The 20,401-nt window shown below is 44.1% G+C and overlaps 1 protein-coding gene across 1 annotated transcript in view; it reads left to right on the forward strand.

Moving 5' to 3' along the window:
- LOC137345677 (butyrophilin subfamily 3 member A2-like) overlaps window positions 1-20,401 on the forward strand; it is a 43,464-nt gene that overhangs the window by 13,534 nt on the left and 9,529 nt on the right. The window contains exons 6-10 of the mRNA XM_068008941.1: window positions 3,534-3,881; window positions 5,399-5,683; window positions 14,295-14,414; window positions 14,962-14,994; window positions 20,101-20,127. Coding sequence (XP_067865042.1) covers window positions 3,534-3,881; window positions 5,399-5,683; window positions 14,295-14,414; window positions 14,962-14,994; window positions 20,101-20,127 — 813 coding nt within the window. The remainder of the gene's footprint in view (window positions 1-3,533; window positions 3,882-5,398; window positions 5,684-14,294; window positions 14,415-14,961; window positions 14,995-20,100; window positions 20,128-20,401) is intronic.

A 20,401-nucleotide genomic window follows, 5' to 3' on the forward strand; every position in this document is an offset into this window, starting at 1 on the left:
TTGCAGCATCTGGACACAGCCTGCTTCAGTATCTGAGGAGTCACGAATGGTGCTGAACATTGTGCAATCATCAGCAAACATCCCCACTTCTGACCTTATGATTGAAGGAAGGTCATTGATGAAGCAGGTGAAGATGGTTGGGCCTAGGACACTACCCTGAGGAACTCCTGCAGTGATGTCCTGGAGCTCAGATGATTGACCTCCAACAACCACAACCATTTTCCTTTGCGCGAGGTATGACTCCAACCAGCAGAGGTTTTTCCCCCTGATTCCCATTGACCCCAGTTTTGGTAGGGCTCCTTGATGCCATACTCGGTCAAATACTGCCTTGATGTCAACTCACTCTCAACTCACCTCTTGAGTTCAGCTCTTTTGTCCACGTTTGAACCAAGGCTGTAATGAGGTCAGGAGCTGAGTGGCCCTGGCGGAACCCAAACTGAGCATCACTGAGCAGGTTATTGCGAAGCAAGTGCTGCTTGATGGCACTGTTGATGACACCTTCCATCACTTTACTGATGATTGAGAGTTGGCTGATGGGGCGGTAATTGGCCGGGTTGGACTTGTCCTGCTTTTTGTGTACAGGACATACCTGAGCAATTTTTCACATTGCAGGGTAGATGCCAGTGTTGTAGCTGTACTGGAACAGCTGGCTAGGGGTGCGGCAAGTTCTGGAGCCCAGGTCTTCAATACGATTGGGGAATATTGTCAGGGCCCACAGTCTTTGCAATATCCAATGCCTTCAGTCATTTCCTGATATCACGCGGAGTGAATCAAATTGGCTGAAGTCTGGCATCTATGATGCTGGGGACTTCAGGGGGAGGCCGAGATGGATCATCAACTCGGCACTTCTGGCTGAAGATTGTTGCAAATGCTTCTGCATTATCTTTTGCACTGATGTGCTGGGCTCCCCCATCATTGAGGATGGGGATATTTGTGCAGCCACCTCCTCCAGTTAGTTGCTTAATTGTCCACCACCAATCACGGCTGGATGTAGCAGGACTGCAGAGCTTAGATCTGATCTGTTGGTTATGGGATCGATTAGCTCCATCTATCGCATGCTGCTTACGCAGTTTGGCACGCAGATAATTCTGTGTTGTAGCTTCACCAGGTGACACCTTATTTTGAGGTATGCCTGGTGCTGCTCCTGGCATGCCCTCCTGCATTCTTCATTGAACCAGGGTTGGTCTCCTGGCTTGATGGTAAGGGTAGAGTGGGGGATATGCCGGGCCATGAGGTTACAGATTGTGGTTGAGTACAATTCTGCTGCTGCTGATGGCCCACAGCGCCTCATGGATGCCCAGTTTCACATTGCTAGACCTGTTCGAAATCTATCGCATCTAGCACATTGGTAGTGCCACACAACACTCGGGGGGTATTCTCTATGTGAAGGTAGGACTTCGTCTCCAGAAGGACTGTGCGGTGGTCACTCCGACCAATACTTTCATGGACAGATGTATCTGTGGCAGGCAGATTGGTGAGGACGAGGTCAAGTATGTTTTCCCCTCTTGTTGGTTCCCTCACCACCTGCCACGTACCCAGTCTAGCAACAATGTGCTTTAGGATTCAGCCAGTAGTGGTGCTACCGAGCCACTCTTGATGATGGACATTGAAGTCCCCCACCCAGAGTACATTCTGTGCCCTTGCCACCCTCAGTGTTCCTCCAAGTGCTGTTCAACATGGAGGAGTACAGGCTGAGGGAGGGCAGTAGGTGGTAATCAGCAGGAGGTTTCCTTGTCCACGTTTGGCCAGGTGCCATGCAACCTCATGGGGTCCAGAGTCGATGTTGAGGACTCCCAGGGCAACTCCTTCCCTACTGTATACCACTGTGCCGCCACTTCTTCTGGGTCTGTCCTGCCGGTGGGACAGGACATATCCACGGATAGTGATTGCAGTGTCTGGGACATTGTCTGTAAGGTATGATTCCTTGAGTATGACTATGTCAGGCTGTTGCTTGACTAGTCTGTGGGACAGCTCTCCCAACTTTGGCACAAGCCCCCAGATGTTAGTAAGGAGGACTTTGCAGGGTCGACAGGGCTGGGTTTGCCGTTGTTGTTTCCAGTGCCTAGGTCGATGCCGGGTGCTCCGTCCGTTTTCATTCCTTTTTATTGACTTTGGTTAGATACAACTGAGTGGCTTGCTAGGCCATTTCAGAGGGCATGTACGAGTCGACCACATTGCTGTGTGTCTGGAGTCACATGCAGGCCAGACCAGGTAAGGAGAGCAGATTTCCTTCCATAAAGGATATTAGTGAACCAGATGGGTTTTTACAACGATCGGCAATTGTTTTATGGCCATCATTAGACTAGCTTTTTAATTCCAGTTATATTAATTAAATTCAAATTCCACCTTCTGCTGTGGTGGGATTTGAACCCATGTCCCCAGAGCAATACCCTGAGTGTCTGGGTTATGAGTCCAGTGACAATACCACTTCGCCACCGCCTCCCCTCTGTCATGGAAATGCAGCTAAAAAATGACTCCTGCTCCCACAATACAAATGCAATTTGATTTATTCAATCACTGTAAATCACTGACCCTGATGATATATTTGATGTTACATGGGATAAAACCGTATTTTCACTGTGACCAATGCCACTGGAGAGCTGATGTTGACATATTTGCTCCACTCTTCTGAAAGTCTCTCCTTCTGCCCACATTTGTTAATCATGTTCCTGTTCTACAGTCGCCAAGTTCCGGTCTCTCCCTCGACTTCTCTCACATGAATTCTACTCTCTCCCTTTCCTGCTAATCAATAGCTGAACATAACACACAATTAACTGACAGAAGTGTGCAGAATATCTCTCTCTGTAACATAAAGGATTATAGAATAATTTAATCGGTGTGCTTTCCCTTTAACTGTACTTGGGTATATAATCTAGGTTGACACAGTGTCAGGGACGCTGTCTTTCAGATCAGATATTAACTGAGATCCTGTCTGCCTCAGACCTCATGGCATTATTCAAAGAAGAGCTGGGCATTTTCCTGATTTTCTGGCAAACAGGTCACTTTCAACTAACATCAGCAAAAACAGTTTACTTGGCCATTCGTTCATTTTCCTGTTGTTGGAATCTTGTTTTCTATAAATCCGCTGCTGCACATGTTCCAGCTATTGTACACTTCAAAAGTAATTCAGTGGTTAGAAAGTTATTTACAACATCCTGAGGATGTGATCAATAACTATGTAAATATAATTTTTTTCTTATCCTTTCTTCCTTTCTCTCTCATATACTTAGATATGCACAGAAAATATGAATTAAAAAATGAGAATCTCCCAAATTACTAATTTCTGTTTGGTATTAAAATATAAATATTGATTTACTGAGTTCATAATGTCCTTTGTAAAAGCATGATTTTAAAATATGTCTTTTTTCCAACAGCTTCAGAGAATAATAGATTTTGTCTTCTGTTCAAGTTCAGCAGATTTCTTTATAATTGTTTAATTAAGATGGGATTCTAACAACAAAACTCATTTTTAAGTTTAATAATCAAGACATTTCCTGAAGTTGAAATCATTTCATCAGACAATAATTCCACAGGTAAATTCACCGTTACTGGACCAACTCATCCTGTTGTAGCCATTGTGGGTGAAGATGCTGTATTGGAATGTCGGCTTGTGCCAGATCTATCTGCCAGTAACATCGTGGTGCGATGGCTCAAATCAGACCTTGGGTCAGCAGTCCACGCGTACAGAAACGGGGAAGATGACACTGCTGCTCAGGATCATGATTACAGAGGAAGGACTGAACAGTTTAAAGATGAACTGAGCAAAGGAAATGTTTCTCTTCGAATAAAGAATACGAGGGTGTTTGATGAAGGGAAATACATTTGTTCAGTTGATGATGAAACAGATTTTGAAGAAACTGTGATTGAGTTGAAAGTTGGAGGTTAGTGAACACATCTATTTACAAACTAATAACATTAAGAAAATAACATTTTAAAACTAATCCTTTGGTCAAGATCCAAGTCTTTTTGAAAATAATAATTCTTCACTCCCTGTTATAATATTTGTTCACTGGTACATTTGATAAAGAAAATGCTTCCAGCACAGATTGGTCATCAAGAGTATTCAAAAAGAAACTAAGGGATGTTCAAATTCAGGGCATTTGATTTATAATTCTTTAATTAAATTGGAATACTAATGACAGTCAAATTTTAGATTTAAGAGATTTCATTAAGTTAAAGTAATTCCATTACACAAGAATTCATGACATCATTACTGGTTTTCTCCCAGACTGTGTGGAAAATGAAGATGTGGAAAGTAAGTTTGATTAGTTGCTTTCAGTGCTGTCTTTGACTGTGATTTATCCTCCATTTACCGAATCTTTATATTCTGCTTATTAATGTTTCACCTGTTTTTAATTTTTATAAACAGTATTTGTTACACTGTGTAAGTTTGGTCGGCCCAAGAGGCTGACTAATGAAATAATTAGGGAGTAAGTTCCTTCTTTTGAGATTGTTTTTAAGGTTCTTTGTAAACCAAGATTAAATTTTTAAAAAGGAGCAACTTTTAATCCTTTGCACATTACTGGTTGGAAAGGCTCCTCATCAGACACCTGAATGAGTGGTGGTTACAAAATGCTTTTATCCATTCAGTCACTGGTGATGTTGATGACATTTAAACATTTGACAGGACCATGATCATCACCAGGTTGAATATCCATGGCAGCAGGAAACACCACTTTTCAGAGCCTCTCAGTCCTGAAGGAAGTGCTTAGTCTGCTTCCGACAGGAAAGTCACACTGCCTGAAGAGAGAAATCAACTGGATCCTGCAGTGAGTCTACTAGAGTCACCTGATCACAAGTTGCAGTGCGGTGACGAACTACTTGGTCCCCATTTTTACAGATACTGGTCATTACAGAGATAGTGAAAAGTCTCTTCTTTCATCTTGACTTTCTTCACAATGACATGCTGCTGTACCTGTTGAACTTGCGTTCCCCATGTGATGTCACAGAGGGAGTTCACTTCTTTACCAGGTGTTCACCTAATTCAATACCATTGATACTAGAAAATGTGTTCTCCTCAGTAGGGATTTCAACTACACATATCCTGGTCTTGATAAACATGGATCATTGGTGGAAAGGTTGAGGGACCTGGTTAAGTTTTTCACATTGCTGGACATCTGATGTTATCACCATCCTGACTGCTGCTCTTTCATGTAAATGAGGGCTGGAGCCAGTTGGAGCAGTCAGTTGAGAATCAATTGCTTTTTTGCATTTCTTGAGTGTTTGCTTCCTGCATGCTGCCTTCTGGGATGAACCCATTCATGGTGCTGAAATATTCTGATTATATCATTCAATAACAGTAAATTAATCATTCCCATGGGTTAAAGATTGTTCACAACAAATGTTATTTTCACTATGTTATATAAATAAAAGTTGTTATATTTATTGATCATTGTAGGTTTGGGACGTGAGCACTGGATCCAGATTGAGGGATACCATCAAAATGGAATTCAGCTTGTGTGTGAATCTAATGGATGGTTCCCTCAGCCACAGGTGCTGTGGACTGGTGGAGAAGGACAGAACTTAACAACACAGTCTAAAATAAATTACCACCGTGACTCGAAAGGTCTTGTAAATGTCCAGAGCAATGTTGCAGTAACAAGAGATTCAACAAACAGGTTCAAGTGTCTCATACGGAACAATCTATTGAAAAAAGAACAAGAAGCAACTATCCAGATAGCAGGTCTGTAAATGATAAAATATAGTTAATGAAAGGGAATAGTGATTGACTTACAATTTCAACACTGTCATAAATCAAACTGGGACTAAGATATTCTCATGTTCGAGTTATTGTGGGAATGGTTTTTGGGATGAGTTAAACTGGATGATTCATTTACCTCAGTATATTTGTGTAAACAGGGTAACCCTCAGGTTCCTGGATATTAGTCCATTCTCAAAAATGTGATTTCCTGATGTAGACTATTCCAAATCCCAGGACTGGGATTATTTACATAAAGTGGTTGGGCATTTGTTCCATCTGGCAGGGCAGGGATCCTGAAGAACCAAGACAGCATGGAGTGGGCTTCGCCATCAGAAACTCCTTGCTCAGCATGATAGAGCCTCCCTCAAATGGCTCGGAACGCATACTGTCCATCCGACTGCTCACCACCTCTGGTCCAGTACACCTACTCAGCATCTATGCTCCAACACTCTGTTCCACACCTGAAGCTAAAGACCAGTTCTATGAACAACTCCATAACATCATTAGCAGCATCCCCAACACCGAACACCTATTCCTGCTGGGGGACTTTAATGCCAGGGTTGGGGCCGACCATGACTCATGGCCCTCCTGCCTTGGGCGCTATGGCGTTGGAAGGATGAATGAGAACGGGCAGAGACTGCTTGAGTTGTGTACCTATCATAACCTCTGCATCACCAACTCGTTCTTTCACACTAAACCCTGTCACCAGGTTTCATGGAGGCACCCAAGATCACGTCGTTGGCACCAGCTAGACCTCATTGTCACAAGGCGAGCCGCCTTAAACAGTGTTCAAATCACACGCAGCTTCCACAGTGCGGACTGCGACACCGACCACTCCCTGGTGTGCAGCAAGGTTAGACTCAGACCAAAGAAGTTGCATCATTCCAAGCAGAAGGGCCACCCGCGCATCAACACGAGCAGAATTTCTCACCCACAGCTGTTACAAAAATTTCTAAATTCACTTGTAACAGCCCTTCAAAACACTCCCACAGGGGATGCTGAGACCAAGTGGGCCCACATCAGAGACGCCATCTATGAGTCAGCTTTGACCACCTACGGCAAAAGTGCGAAGAGAAATGCAGACTGGTTTCAATCTCATAATGAAGAGCTGGAACCTGTCATAGCCGCTAAGCGCATTGCACTTTTGAACTACAAGAAAGCCCCCAGCGATTTAACATCCGCAGCACTTAAAGCAGCCAGAAGTACTGCACAAAGAACAGCTAGGCGTTGCGCAAACGACTACTGGCAACACCTATGCAGTCATATTCAGCTGGCCTCAGACACCGGAAACATCAGAGGAATGTATGATGGCATGAAGAGAGCTCTTGGGCCAACCATCAAGAAGATCACCCCCCTCAAATCTAAATCGGGGGACATAATCACTGACCAACGCAAACAGATGGACCGCTGGGTTGAGCACTACCTAGAACTGTACTCCAGGGAGAATGCTGTCACTGAGACTGCCCTCAATGCAGCCCAGCCTCTACCAGTCATGGATGAGCTGGACATACAGCCAACCAAATCGGAACTCAGTGATGCCATTGATTCCCTAGCCAGCGGAAAAGCCCCTGGGAAGGACAGCATTACCCCTGAAATAATCAAGAGTGCCAAGCCTGCTATACTCTCAGCACTACATGAACTGCTATGCCTGTGCTGGGACGAGGGAGCAGTACCCCAGGACATGCGCGATGCCAACATCATCACCCTCTATAAAAACAAAGGTGACCGCGGTGACTGCAACAACTACCGTGGAATCTCCCTGCTCAGCATAGTGGGGAAAGTCTTTGCTCGAGTCGCTCTGAACAGGCTCCAGAAGCTGGCCGAGCGCGTCTACCCTGAGGCACAGTGTGGCTTTCGTGCAGAGAGATCGACTATTGACATGCTGTTCTCCCTTCGTCAGATACAGGAGAAATGCCGTGAACAACAGATGCCCCTCTACATTGCTTTCATTGATCTCACCAAAGCCTTTGACCTCGTCAGCAGACGTGGTCTCTTCAGACTACTAGAAAAGATCGGATGTCCACCAAAGCTACTAAGTATCATCACCTCATTCCATGACAATATGAAAGGCACAATTCAACATGGTGGCTCCTCATCAGAGCCCTTTCCTATCCTGAGTGGTGTGAAACAGGGCTGTGTTCTCGCACCCACACTTTTTGGGATTTTCTTCTCCCTGCTGCTTTCACATGCGTTCAAATCCTCTGAAGAAGGAATTTTCCTCCACACAAGATCAGGGGGCAGGTTGTTCAACCTTGCCCGTCTAAGAGCGAAGTCCAAAGTACGGAAAGTCCTCATCAGAGAACTCCTCTTTGCTGACGATGCTGCTTTAACATCTCACACTGAAGAATGCCTGCAGAGTCTCATTGACAGGTTTGCGTCTGCCTGCAATGAATTTGGCCTAACCATCAGCCTCAAGAAAACGAACATCATGGGGCAGGATGTCAGAAATGCTCCATCCATCAATATTGGCGACCACGCTCTGGAAGTGGTTCAAGAGTTCACCTACCTAGGCTCAACTATCACCAGTAACCTGTCTCTAGATGCAGAAATCAACAAGCGCATGGGTAAGGCTTCCACTGCTATGTTCAGACTGGCCAAGAGAGTGTGGGAAAATGGCGCACTGACACGGAACACAAAAGTCCGAGTGTATCAGGCCTGTGTCCTCAGTACCTTGCTCTACGGCAGCGAGGCCTGGACAACGTATGCCAGCCAAGAGCGACGTCTCAATTCATTCCATCTTCGCTGCCTTCGGAGAATACTTGGCATCAGGTGGCAGGACTATATCTCCAACACAGAAGTCCTTGAAGCGGCCAACATCCCCAGCTTATACACACTACTGAGTCAGCGGCGCTTGAGATGGCTTGGCCATGTGAGCCGCATGGAAGATGGCAGGATCCCCAAAGACACATTGTACAGCGAGCTCGCCACTGGTATCAGACCCACCGGCCGTCCATGTCTCCGTTATAAAGACGTCTGCAAACGCGACATGAAATCGTGTGACATTGATCACAAGTCGTGGGAGTCAGTTGCCAGCATTCGCCAGAGCTGGCGGGCAGCCATAAAGACAGGGCTAAATTGTGGCGAGTCGAAGAGACTTAGTAGTTGGCAGGAAAAAAGACAGAGGCGCAAGGGGAGAGCCAACTGTGCAACAGCCCCAACAAACAAATTTCTCTGCAGCACCTGTGGAAGAGCCTGTCACTCCAGAATTGGCCTTTATAGCCACTCCAGGCGCTGCTTCACAAACCACTGACCACCTCCAGGCGCGTATCCATTGTCTCTCGAGATAAGGAGGCCCAAAAAGAAAAAAAAAAAGAAGTGGTTCCTGGATGTTTATCCAATCGGGGCCAGGAATATCCAAGTGGGATGGACTGTTACAGCCAAAGATTGAAATATTGTTGAAGAACTTTGCCCCAATGAAAGTAATCTTGTTAACTTTATTGTGAGTTCTTCCCGAGTACCTCCGGGTTCTGGAGATTATAATCTTAACCTACTGCGACATGTTGCTGCTTAAAGCAGGTTTTGGTTATTTGCAACAGATTAAATATTGATTATGTTTCCTTATTTTTCCCAAGGGGATGGGGGCTGCAATCCACTTTTAGACTTTTTCTTATTCTTAATTATTCCTCATTTTAAGGGTTTTATTTACGAAATTTTCCTCCTTAGTGTTTGTGTTGCATTTGTTTCTGTCAGTCTGTATCTGAAAATGTTCTTCATTCCTTTCTTGCTCTGTTAAGATGCTGTGTTCTTTATTACACTGCAGGGTTAAGAACACTCGGAGAAATTTTCTGCTTCTGATCATAAGCATGTGCTGAGCAAGTGTAGGGTGAAAAATCAGGTCCATGGACCAAGTGCTTGTAATGTACTGTGAGCAGCAGCCTGATGCTGGGGGACTGGGAGGCTCTCGTCACTGGGGTATACAATCTGCATTGGAGCTTCACTGTCCCACAGCTCCCAGTGGTTTAATCCCCCTTCATAACATCATTTCTTTTCACCTTTATCAATAAACACACACACCAGCTGACAGCCAGGAGAAGGGACTTCCTAATTGTCTCAAATCTGTTTTCCTCTTGGTTTCAATAATTTTTTTTGTGGGTTGCTTTTCTTGCATATATTTAGAAGATTTATTTTGATATTTTACCTTTTATCTTTTTCTTTTCTACCACCTACCATTCAAGGCGGTTTCTCTGATTTGCAGCAGCTCCGACTGATACAATGGACATTCCTATTGGAATTCCTCTTGCCTTCCAGTATCTTGAGGACACGGAGGAATTGTGGAGGAATGAGCTGCCTGTATTTGGAGCAGTTTCCACAGTCCTGCTCTTAATCAAGAAGGTGGATCCACAGGCCCTGCCAGAGTTGCTGGGACATGTCACAGGATTTGTGCCTTTCCGACCTTCTCTTGACCGGGTTGTGTTGCTCCAGGTTCAGGATGTACCCTTGTGATTCCACCCTGTACAATCAGGAAAGTAATCTTGAGCTGCTGAGTGTTGAAAGAGCACGTGCCCAATGACTAATGTTCACAGTCTTCATCGATACATGACTGTGGTTTATTTGGACTTTCAGAAGGCTTTCAACAAAGTCCCGCATCAGAGATTATTGTGTAAAATTAAAGTGCATGGGATTGGGGGGTAGAGTATTGCGATGGATAGAGAATTGGTTGGCAGACAGGAAATATAGAGTAGGGATGAATGGGTCTTTTTCCGAATGGCAGGCAGTAACTAGTGGGGTACGCAGGGTTCGGTGCTAGGACCCCAGCTATTCACAATATACATTAATGATTTAGATGAGGGAACTAAATGTAATGTCTCCAAATTTGCAGGTACCACAAACTGGGTGGGAAGGTGCGTTGTGAGGACGATGCAGAGAGGCTTCAGGGTGATTTGGACAAGTTGAGTGAGTGGGCAAATGCGTGGCAGATGCAGTATAATGTGGATAAATGTGAGGTGATCCACTTTGGTAGCAAAAACAGGAAGGCAGATTATTATCTGAATGGCTGTAAACTGTCTCTCAGAATATGCAACGAGACCTGGGTGTTCTCATACACCAGTCATTGAAGGTAAGCATGCAGGTGCAACAGGAGGTAAAAAAGGCAAAAAAAAAATTAGCCTTCAGTGTGAGAGGATTCGAGTACAGGAGCAGGGATGTTTTTCTGCAATTATACAGGGCCTTGGTGACGCCACACCTGGAATATTGTGTGCAGTTTTGGTTTCTTTATCCGAGGAAGGATGTTCTTGCTATAGAGGGAGTGCAGCGAAGGTTTACCAGACTGATTCCTGGGATGGCGGGACTGACGTATGAGGAGAGATTGAGTCGGTTAGGATTGTATTCACTGGAGTTCAGAAGAGTGAGGGGGGATCTCATAGAAACCTATAAAATTCTAACAGGACTTGACAGGGTCGATGCAGGAAGGATGTTCCCGATGGCGGGGTGTCAAGAACCAGGGGTCATAGTCTAAGGATACGGGGTAAACCTTTCAAGACTGAGGTGAGGAGAAATCTCTGCACCCAGACAGTGGTGAGCCTGTGGAATTCACTAACACAGAAAGCAGTTGAGGTCAAAACATTGAATGTTTTCAAGAAGGAGTTAGATATAGCTCTTGGGTTTAAAGGGATCAAAGGATATGGGGTGAAAGCCGGAACAGGTTACTGAGTTGGATGATCAGCCATGATCATAATGAATGGCAGAGCAGGCTTGAAGGGCCAAATGGCCTACTCCTGCTCCTATTTTCTATTTTTCAATGTTTCTATATCCATCATGCAGTTAGAACAAAGAACAAAGAACAGTACAGCACAGGAATAGGCCATTTGACCCTCCAAGCCTGCGCCGATCTTGATGCCTGCCTAAACTAAAACCTTCTGCACTTCCGGGGACTGTATCCCTCTATTCCCATCCTATTCATGTATTTGTCAAGATGCCTCTTAAACGTCTCTATGGTACCTGCTTCCGCCACCTCCCCCAGCAGCAGGTTCCAGGCACTCACCACCATCTGTGTAAAGAACTTGCCTCGCAAATCCCCTCTAAACTTTGCCCCTCTCACCTTAAACCTATGTCCCCTAGTAACTGACTCTTCCACCCAGGGAAAAAGCTTCTGACTATTCACTCTGTCCATGCCACTCATAACTTTGTAAACCTCTATCATGTCGCCCCTCCATCTCCGTCGTTCCAGTAAAAACAATCTATGTTTTTCCAACCTCTCCTCATAGTTAATGCCCTCCAGACCAGGCAACATCCTAGTAAACCTCTTCTGCACTCTCTCCAAAGCCTCCACGTCCTTCTGGTACTGAGGCGACCAGAATTGCATGCAATATTCTAAGTGTGGCCTAACTAAGGTTCTGTACAGCTGCAGCATGACTTGCCAATTTTTATACTCTATGCCCGACCGATGAAGGCAAGCATGCCTTCTTGACTACCTTATCCACCTGCGTTGCCACTTTCAGTGACCTGTGGACCTGTATGCTCAGATCTCTCTGCCTGTCAATACTCATAAGGGTTCTGCCATTTACTGTATACTTCCCACGTGCATTAGACCTTCCAAAATGCATTACCTCACATTTGTCCGGATTAAACTCCATCTGCCACTTCTCCATCTGCCACTAGACTGTTTAACAAAAAGAAATTGAGATGCTATGGCCTTGAAAGATATGAATATAACAAGCTGTTCCATCATACTTCATATCTTGAAGATGGACCCTCCTGAGGAATGGATTTACAATGGAAGGAAATGTAATATTGTATGAGAACGTGACATGGGCTCCTTTACAAGTGCTGCCATCTTGTGTATCTATCAGTTCCTTCAGGTGGTGGAAACAGTGTTGCTCCTGGTTACCACCAGCTGTCAGGAGTGGTGCTCTAGGGAGGGTGCGCTATCGTGTCAAACATCCCCCCCTCCCCTACCCTTACACCTACTTCATGCAGCTGCACATTCATTTACCATCAATCAAATAGGGGAGTTGGGTGCTGCATCGCTCCAGCACTTGTCCATCAAATCTGTTTTGCCTCCATATTGGATTTCCTTTTCCTTGAGGCTTCAGGTGGTTCTATCATTAGAGGGATAGGTAACGTTTTCTGCAACCACAACCTGGAGTCCAAATGGTCCGGTGATCCCGAGGTCCTGGTGTAAGGAGCCAATCAGAGCAGGGGGATAAGACACTGGAAAAGTAAACTCAGTATCCTGAACTCATGGTTCATGTTGGAGCCAGTACTGGAACAAAGAACATTACAGAGATAATGCAGAGGGAGTTTGAGGAATTAGGGATAGATTTTTAAAGCCCACTGAGAGCGGGTGCAGGAGGCGAGTGCAATTTAAAGTTCACATTCTCAGAGGTTGGCACTGGGACTCACCGCCTCTGGAATGAGAAGCCATTTTTAATGGAACGCTGGGAGGCAGGGAACAGAAAGTCCACACGCCTCCAATTAATTACTTGTTGAGCTAATTATGGAGCTCATTAGCAGGCTTGTTAACAGCAGTTTGGGATCTTTAAAGGGAGTGAACGGGGGAACGCCATGTGGGGAACACGGCAGAGTGTACAAGACATGAACACTGTGCGGGACCATGAGGGCTCTGGGAAAGGTGATTAAAATAATGCTGAGGCACAAAATTAAGCTCAGCTGCTTCAAAAGTGCCAAAGAGTAGCCACTGTTGGAACTGTGAGACTTGGTTTTCTTAGTGGTGAGTGGCAGGAATCTGGAGAGGGGCATGAGCCCGCTGGCATCACTGGACACCTGGGGTTGGCAGGGGAAGGCCTGGTGAATGAACAGACCCCAGCTGAGCGAGTTCAGATGGGAACAGGTTACTCTGACATTGGACAGAGCAGCCAGGATGAGCTTCAGCAGATGTAACCTTCTGAACAGCAGGAGGCCAGAGGAGCACAGTGGGACTGCAAGAGGAATAAGGCGCTACCCAAGGCATCGGGTCTACTGCCCAGTCAGCTACCTGCAAATGACAGACTGCCAGACCAAGCAGATAGTCTCAGACCTTTGTGCTCTGATCCACAGTGACCTGAGGCCTCATGTCTCCCATGGCAATCCCTTACCGACAGCCATCAAGGTCACCATCAACCCTGAATTTCTATGCAACTGGGTCATTCCAGGGATCTTCTGTGGATCGAGGTAGCATCTCGCAGTTGGCAGCTCATCGTGGCATCAGGCAGGTCATGGATGCCATTATCTGGAGGACGGGGTAACTACATCCACTTTGACACAGATGGGCCTGTGCATGCCCAGAGGGCATTGGTTCTCGGCTCCATCGCTGGATTCCCCCAGGTGCAGGGCATAATCGATGTGGCCATCAAGGTCACATAACTCAGGGGACATAAACTTTTAACTTGTCTAATATCAGGCAGACAAAAAGAATGATTCATGTGGAATATGTTAGAGGAGCCGGTCTGCCCAAGAGCAGGTCCTCTGCTCTTTTTCTCCACACAGGAGAGATGAGCATGACTAGGGAAATGGGTAAATGAGGTGGTTTTCCATTGCCTTCCTCAGACCAGAACGGGAATTGAACCCACACTGTTGATGCTATTCTGAGTCACACGCTAGTCATCTAAGCATGTTAAAGGTCATCTAATCTAATACACTGATGTTTACTTTGCAGGTGATTTCTTCCCAGCTATCTCAGGCTGGCTGGTGTTTTTATCTGTGATCCTCAGTCTTGTAATAGTAGCTCTTGCCGCTGGGAACATTTGGACTGTGAAACAACACAGATACTTCAAAGGTACGGTCTCAGTCTAACAGTGACAATGGAGAATACAGATTCAGGATTGAACAGAAATGTGGAAACAGAACCAGGTTTTTTGATAAATTTGGAAGAAGTTTGTGTTCCCTTGTATCTTTAATAATTCAGCCATTGTAGTTTTAGTCTCGGGGAAGGGGAGAGGGAGAGGCTGCTGTTCAAACTGAAACCAAAGGCATGTTTAAATGATGATATTTTAATTCTTTTCTTCATGGGGATATCATGAATCTTATTTTTCTTCAATATATTTGAAAATATTTTGTTTAATTTATTCTTCACCTCCCACTTAATCTTCCCTAGAAATAGACCAATTTGACAGTAAAACAAACATGAACTATAATACGGGTTATCATTTAAACACCTAAAGGTGATAGAAGTGGATCCATGGTGTTCTGGAGAAAGGGCTGACAATGGTTTTACTCAGATGGAAATGAATATTATTTATTTATGTTCGAAAGTGAAAGCACGTCTGATTAAATAAACCATTGTTTGATATTAACTGCAATTTATATTTATTGGATTTTTCCAGAACTTGAAGTTGACAAGTCTATCAAACAATTTGGTAAGGATTTAACCTTGAAGTGTCTGGAATATTTTTTTTATTTTATTTCCAAAATATACTTTATTCATAAAAATCTGTAAAAATTACATTGCCAAACAGTTTCCAAACAGCACCAAAAAATACAAACATTGCAAGGGAGATCAGTTTCCTTCAATACTCTCATGAGTTTCTTCCCAACCCTTCCGTTTCACAATTGTCATGTCAATTACAGTTTTACATTTACAGCAATTGTGAATATTAACGATACAGTTCGAGGGGTTTCCCATGGATTCAGCCCCTCAGTCCAGCTTGGTGGGGGAACCTTACACTGTGGTCTTTCCCCATTGAGCCTTTGCTGCGGCTGCCCCAAGCTTTAGTGCGTCCCTCAGCACGTAGTCCTGGACCTTGGAATGTGCCAGTCTGCAACATTCAGTTGTGGACAACTCTTTGCGCTGGAAGACCAGCAAGTTTCGGGCAGACCAAAGGGCATCTTTCACCGAATTGATAGTCCTCCAGCAGCAGTTGATGTTTGTCTCGGTGTGCGTCCCTGGGAACAGCCCGTAGAGCACAGACTCCTGTGTTACAGAGCTGCTTGGGATGAAACTCGACAAAAACCACTGCATCTCTTTCCACACCTGCAAAGACACATTCCAGGAGGAGGTGGGCGACCGTCTCTTCCCCACCACAGCCAACGCGGGGGCACTGTGCGGAGGGGGCGAGACTTCGGGTGTGCATGAAGGATCTGACGGGGAGGGCCCTTCTCACCACCAGCCAAGCTACGTCTTGGTGCTTGTTTGAAAGTTCTGGTGATGAGGCATTCCGCCAAATGACTTTGACGGTCTGCTCGGGGAACCATCCGACAGGATCCACCGTTTCCTTTCCCCGTAGGGCCTTGAGGACATTCCGTGCAGACCACTGTCTGGAATATGGTAAAGAATGTTGGGTTTGGGTATTTAGATGTACAGATGGCACAGCTGGACTGCCAAAAATGGCTATTCAACTAACTCTTTAAAGTATTATTTTGTACATAATTCACAATATGAGCTGTACCTTTGCATCATCTTCCAATGTTTGATTTCAATATAAAAATACAAAAAACGTTACCAATAAGTTTTAAAAATAAATAAATAATTTCTAATTAGCTGAAATATTTCAACATTTACCTCTCACATATCTGAATATAACACACACTATTACAACAATGCACCTTATTTCCACATTCAACTGCTGTTCAGTTCTATTTCTCACACAACTAATGCTTTGACCATTCTAATTTTTCATATAATTTGTCCAGAACATGGGCACATACTACTGTACAGTCACATCCACGAGAAACTGGATTGACTGACACAGGCTCATTTCATGCAGAACAACAATCGGCACAAGGAGAAGAGAATTTCATTCCATCAAGCCTGGTAAAAGGATTGGGATACCTGACTGTACCACTCGAGTTCCCAACTCAACAAATTGTTTGACAAACCATTTATTTATAGTATGCCTTTTGATTAATATTACCTTAAAGCTGTGAGCACTATTCACTAGTTTTCTCAAAATCTTTTTTGATAATTAGCTAGAAGCTAAAGATGGCCAGTTGACCCGTCTTGCTGGCATTTCAGTCTGGTACCGAAGTTGGCAGACCTGTCTGATAGGCTAGTCAAGTAAAAGAATTGACAGTCAACAAACTAGACTCCTTCATCACCATATCTGGGTAAATCCTGTACCATTGACAAGATGTGGGCCCACTGAAGTGGGACATAGTTATGTACAGTTGAGGTGAGTCCCTGAGAGTTCTGACTATAGACTCTGGACCCCATGAAGTTTTATGACTTCAGGTCAAACAAGGACAAGGAAACTTCCAGCTGATCACTACCTGCCACTCCCCTCAACTCACAAATCAGCACCCATCCATGTTGGAACATTTCTCACAAGAAGCACAGAGAGAAGCACAGAGAGTGGCTTGGTATTTGTAGTAATGACCGAGCTAGATGAATCATGAAGGACACAGCTGCCAGACTGGGCCTGAGTCAGCTGGTGAGGGAACCACTATGAGGAAAAAAATCAACTCAACTTGGTCCTCACCAACCTACCTGTTGTGACACATCCTTTATAATAACATTAGTAAGCATAACCATTTCATGGACCTTAGGAAGACAAAGTCTCATCTACACACCCTCCATCCTGTAGTGTGACACTACCACTGTGCAATATGGGACAGGCTTAGAAAGATCTAGCAGGTTAAAACTGAGGTGCTGTGGGCCGTCAGTAGCAGCTTGACTGTTGACCATCACAATCTGTAACCTTATGGTGTGGTATATCCTCACTCCTCCATCACCATCAAGCTGGGTGACTAACATTATTTTAATAGGGATTGTAGAAGACAGACCAGACACAGCAGCAGGCATCCCATGTAATGAGGCAATAACTTAGTGATCTGAGTGTCCTTGTACATGATGATGACCTTATTGAAACATATAAGATTCTGAGGGGGTTGACAGGGTAGATGCTGAGAGGATGTTTTATCTTGTGGGGGAAAGTAGAACTAGCAGCCACAGTTTCAACATAAGGGCTCTTTCACGGGAGATGAGAAGGAATTTCTTCTCTGAGGGCCGTTAATCTTTGGAATACTCTACCCTGGAGGACAGTGGAGGCTGGGTCATTGAATATATTCAAGGCTGAATTCGACAGATTTTTGATCTACAAGGGAGTAAAGGGTAATGGGGAACAGGCAGGAAAGTGGAGTTAAGGCCATAATCAGATCAGCCATGATCTTACTGAACAGTAGAGCAGGCTCGAGGGGCCGAATGGCCTTCTCCTGCTCCGATTTCTTATGTTGTTATGAAGCTACAACATAGGGCTACATGCATGCTAAACACCAAAAGCAGCAGGTTATCGACAGAACTAAACTTTCCTGTAATTAACAGATCAGAACAATGTTCTGTCACCCTACAACATTCAGACAGGAATGGTAGTGCTGGGCATTCATGTGATAAATGAGGAGGAGGCTCCATGAAAATACCCATCCTTAACCATAGTGGAACCAGCAAGTGACTGAATGACTTACATACAATTCAGCCTTGTTCAATCATTCAAAAAGTACCAAGTGGATGATCCTACTCGGCATTTCACCCAGGTCTTCACCATCATAGATGTCAGCACCAGTCATTTTACTTTACTCCATGTAACTTTTAAGAAGCTACTCAGTATTTCCTTTCAGTCCTGCTGCCACCCTCCCCTCCCCACTGCTCAAAACTCTGACCATTTCTCCTTTGGTCCCCTTGTCAAGGTACCAACCCAATATATTTAAAACATAACCACTTCTTCAGGGGTTCAGCCACTCCTCTTGCCTGTACCCCAGTCCCTGGGTGGTTTTCACTTCAGCACATCTGGAGGCAGCTATGTATGATCTCACTCGGTGTATCAGCCTCCCGTCCTCCAGCACAACTGGATTCCTGCTGTTTTTCCACTGGAAACTCTGAAGAAATGTGGGAATTGTGTAATGAAGTGTTGTGAATGACTGAAACAAACATCTCAATGCAGCCAGTAGCTAAAAGATGTCAGTCATTATCACTGTGGGTCAGGAATATACCACATCAACAGGGATAGGAATCAGTGAAGTGAAAATACAGAATGGTATCAAATCAACAATATTAAATAGTTGGATAAAAAGTGTAGGATGAACAGATAAATTACTGACAGTTAGAGTTCTTACTTTATGTATATGAAAAAAATATTGAAAACCGAACTGCAGAAAATTACAGATCGTGACAATAATTATCGTATTTAAATCAGCATTCAGAATTCTGCAGACATTTCATGTTCCAATAATATAAACAGATTCAGACACGTTATTTACTCTCCTCACATTTTCATCAATGTAAACACTTAAAGAAATAAAATAGTGACCTTTTGTAAATTTAATAAATAGTTTGGGTGATTGATTGATTGTAATTAAGATGAGAGGTACAAGGACTGGAGCAAGTTGACCATCCTCTGCTTGAAGGACACTAAGGTCAGGTCGATTAGATTGTGCTGATGAAAACTCTTTCCACACTTTCTCAATAACACATCATCACTGTCACTCTCAAAAGATGATGCACTGGTGTGGCAACTCCATTTCTCACACCAACTAATCTTGTAAATTTACTATGGGAATATCATATTAGTGACAACAAATTGTCCTTGATAGGTCCGTGTGTAAAGACATTGTCCAATATGGTCGTGAGCCATTTAGAGCCCATGATCTGTGTTCGATCCCTAATCTGTGCTGAATCAGCTGAACTTGCATTCGGGAAGGGAAAACAAACCAGGGTTCCTGCTGTGAGTGTTATCCAGTGAACCCTGATGTTCTCTGTGATTGAATCACCAGCAAATGCTGATTGTCTCAGCTCATATATGAAGTACGACCACATGAGTAAAACACTACAGGGCTGCCCAGTGAAATCCAGCATCCTCAGTGGAGAAACACAGGGATAAAATTGGAAAAGTAAACCATCTCGATGATGGGTTTTATAATAGCTTGAAAGTACATAATAACAGTGAATTATTTTCAACTGTTTGAAAATGAGGGTTACTAATGCACAACCTTTTATTTATCAAGCACCTTTCATGACTTCATGATGTCCCAAAGCACTTTACAAACAAGGTGTTTCTGAAGTGTAGTCACTGTTGTAATGTGGGAAATGCAGCAGTCAGTTTGTGCACAGCAAGATCCCACCAACAGCAATGAGATTAATGAGCAGTTAAATGTCATTGTGATGTTGGTTGAGGGATAAATATTGTCCAGGACACCAGGACAACTGTCCTGCTCTTATTCAAAATAATGCCGAGAGGAGCAGACAGGGCCTCTGTTTATCATCCCGTCAGAAAGACGGTACCTCCGACAGTGCAGCACTCCCTGTGTACTGGACTGGGAGTGTCAGCCTGGGTTATGTGCTCAAGTCTTTGGAGTGGGACCCATGACCTTCTGACTCAGAGGTGAGAATTCTACCACTGAACCAAGGCAAACACCTACAAAGCTAACATTTCAATGTTCAAACCATTTCAAATATAGAGAGCATGACAATATTTTAATGTTTATGACTATCAGATTAATGAAGTGTATTTATAACTTTTTATTTATTTTTTTAGACCAGTGGAAATCTCTGATTGATTCAGGTATGACATTCTCTTTTCCTAAACTGTTGTTATATATTAATGCACCAGGTAAGTTGCAGCATCAGTTGTATTCACTAATGTATCTGCTGCAGTAACAATACATTTAATCTGATGGGAATTCGAGGGTCAGAATTTACTGTAACAGGGCATTGTTAGAATTCCCCTGCACCCTTCAACACAAAGATCTTTTGCTCACAAAGTTACAGAAGGTGCCAGATGAAAACGGCAAAGCGAAGAAAACGGTATCTGGGACCTGAGTGAACTATTGGACAAA

Source organism: Heterodontus francisci, chromosome 29 (assembly GCF_036365525.1).
Source record: "Heterodontus francisci isolate sHetFra1 chromosome 29, sHetFra1.hap1, whole genome shotgun sequence".
NCBI lineage: Eukaryota > Metazoa > Chordata > Chondrichthyes > Heterodontiformes > Heterodontidae > Heterodontus > Heterodontus francisci.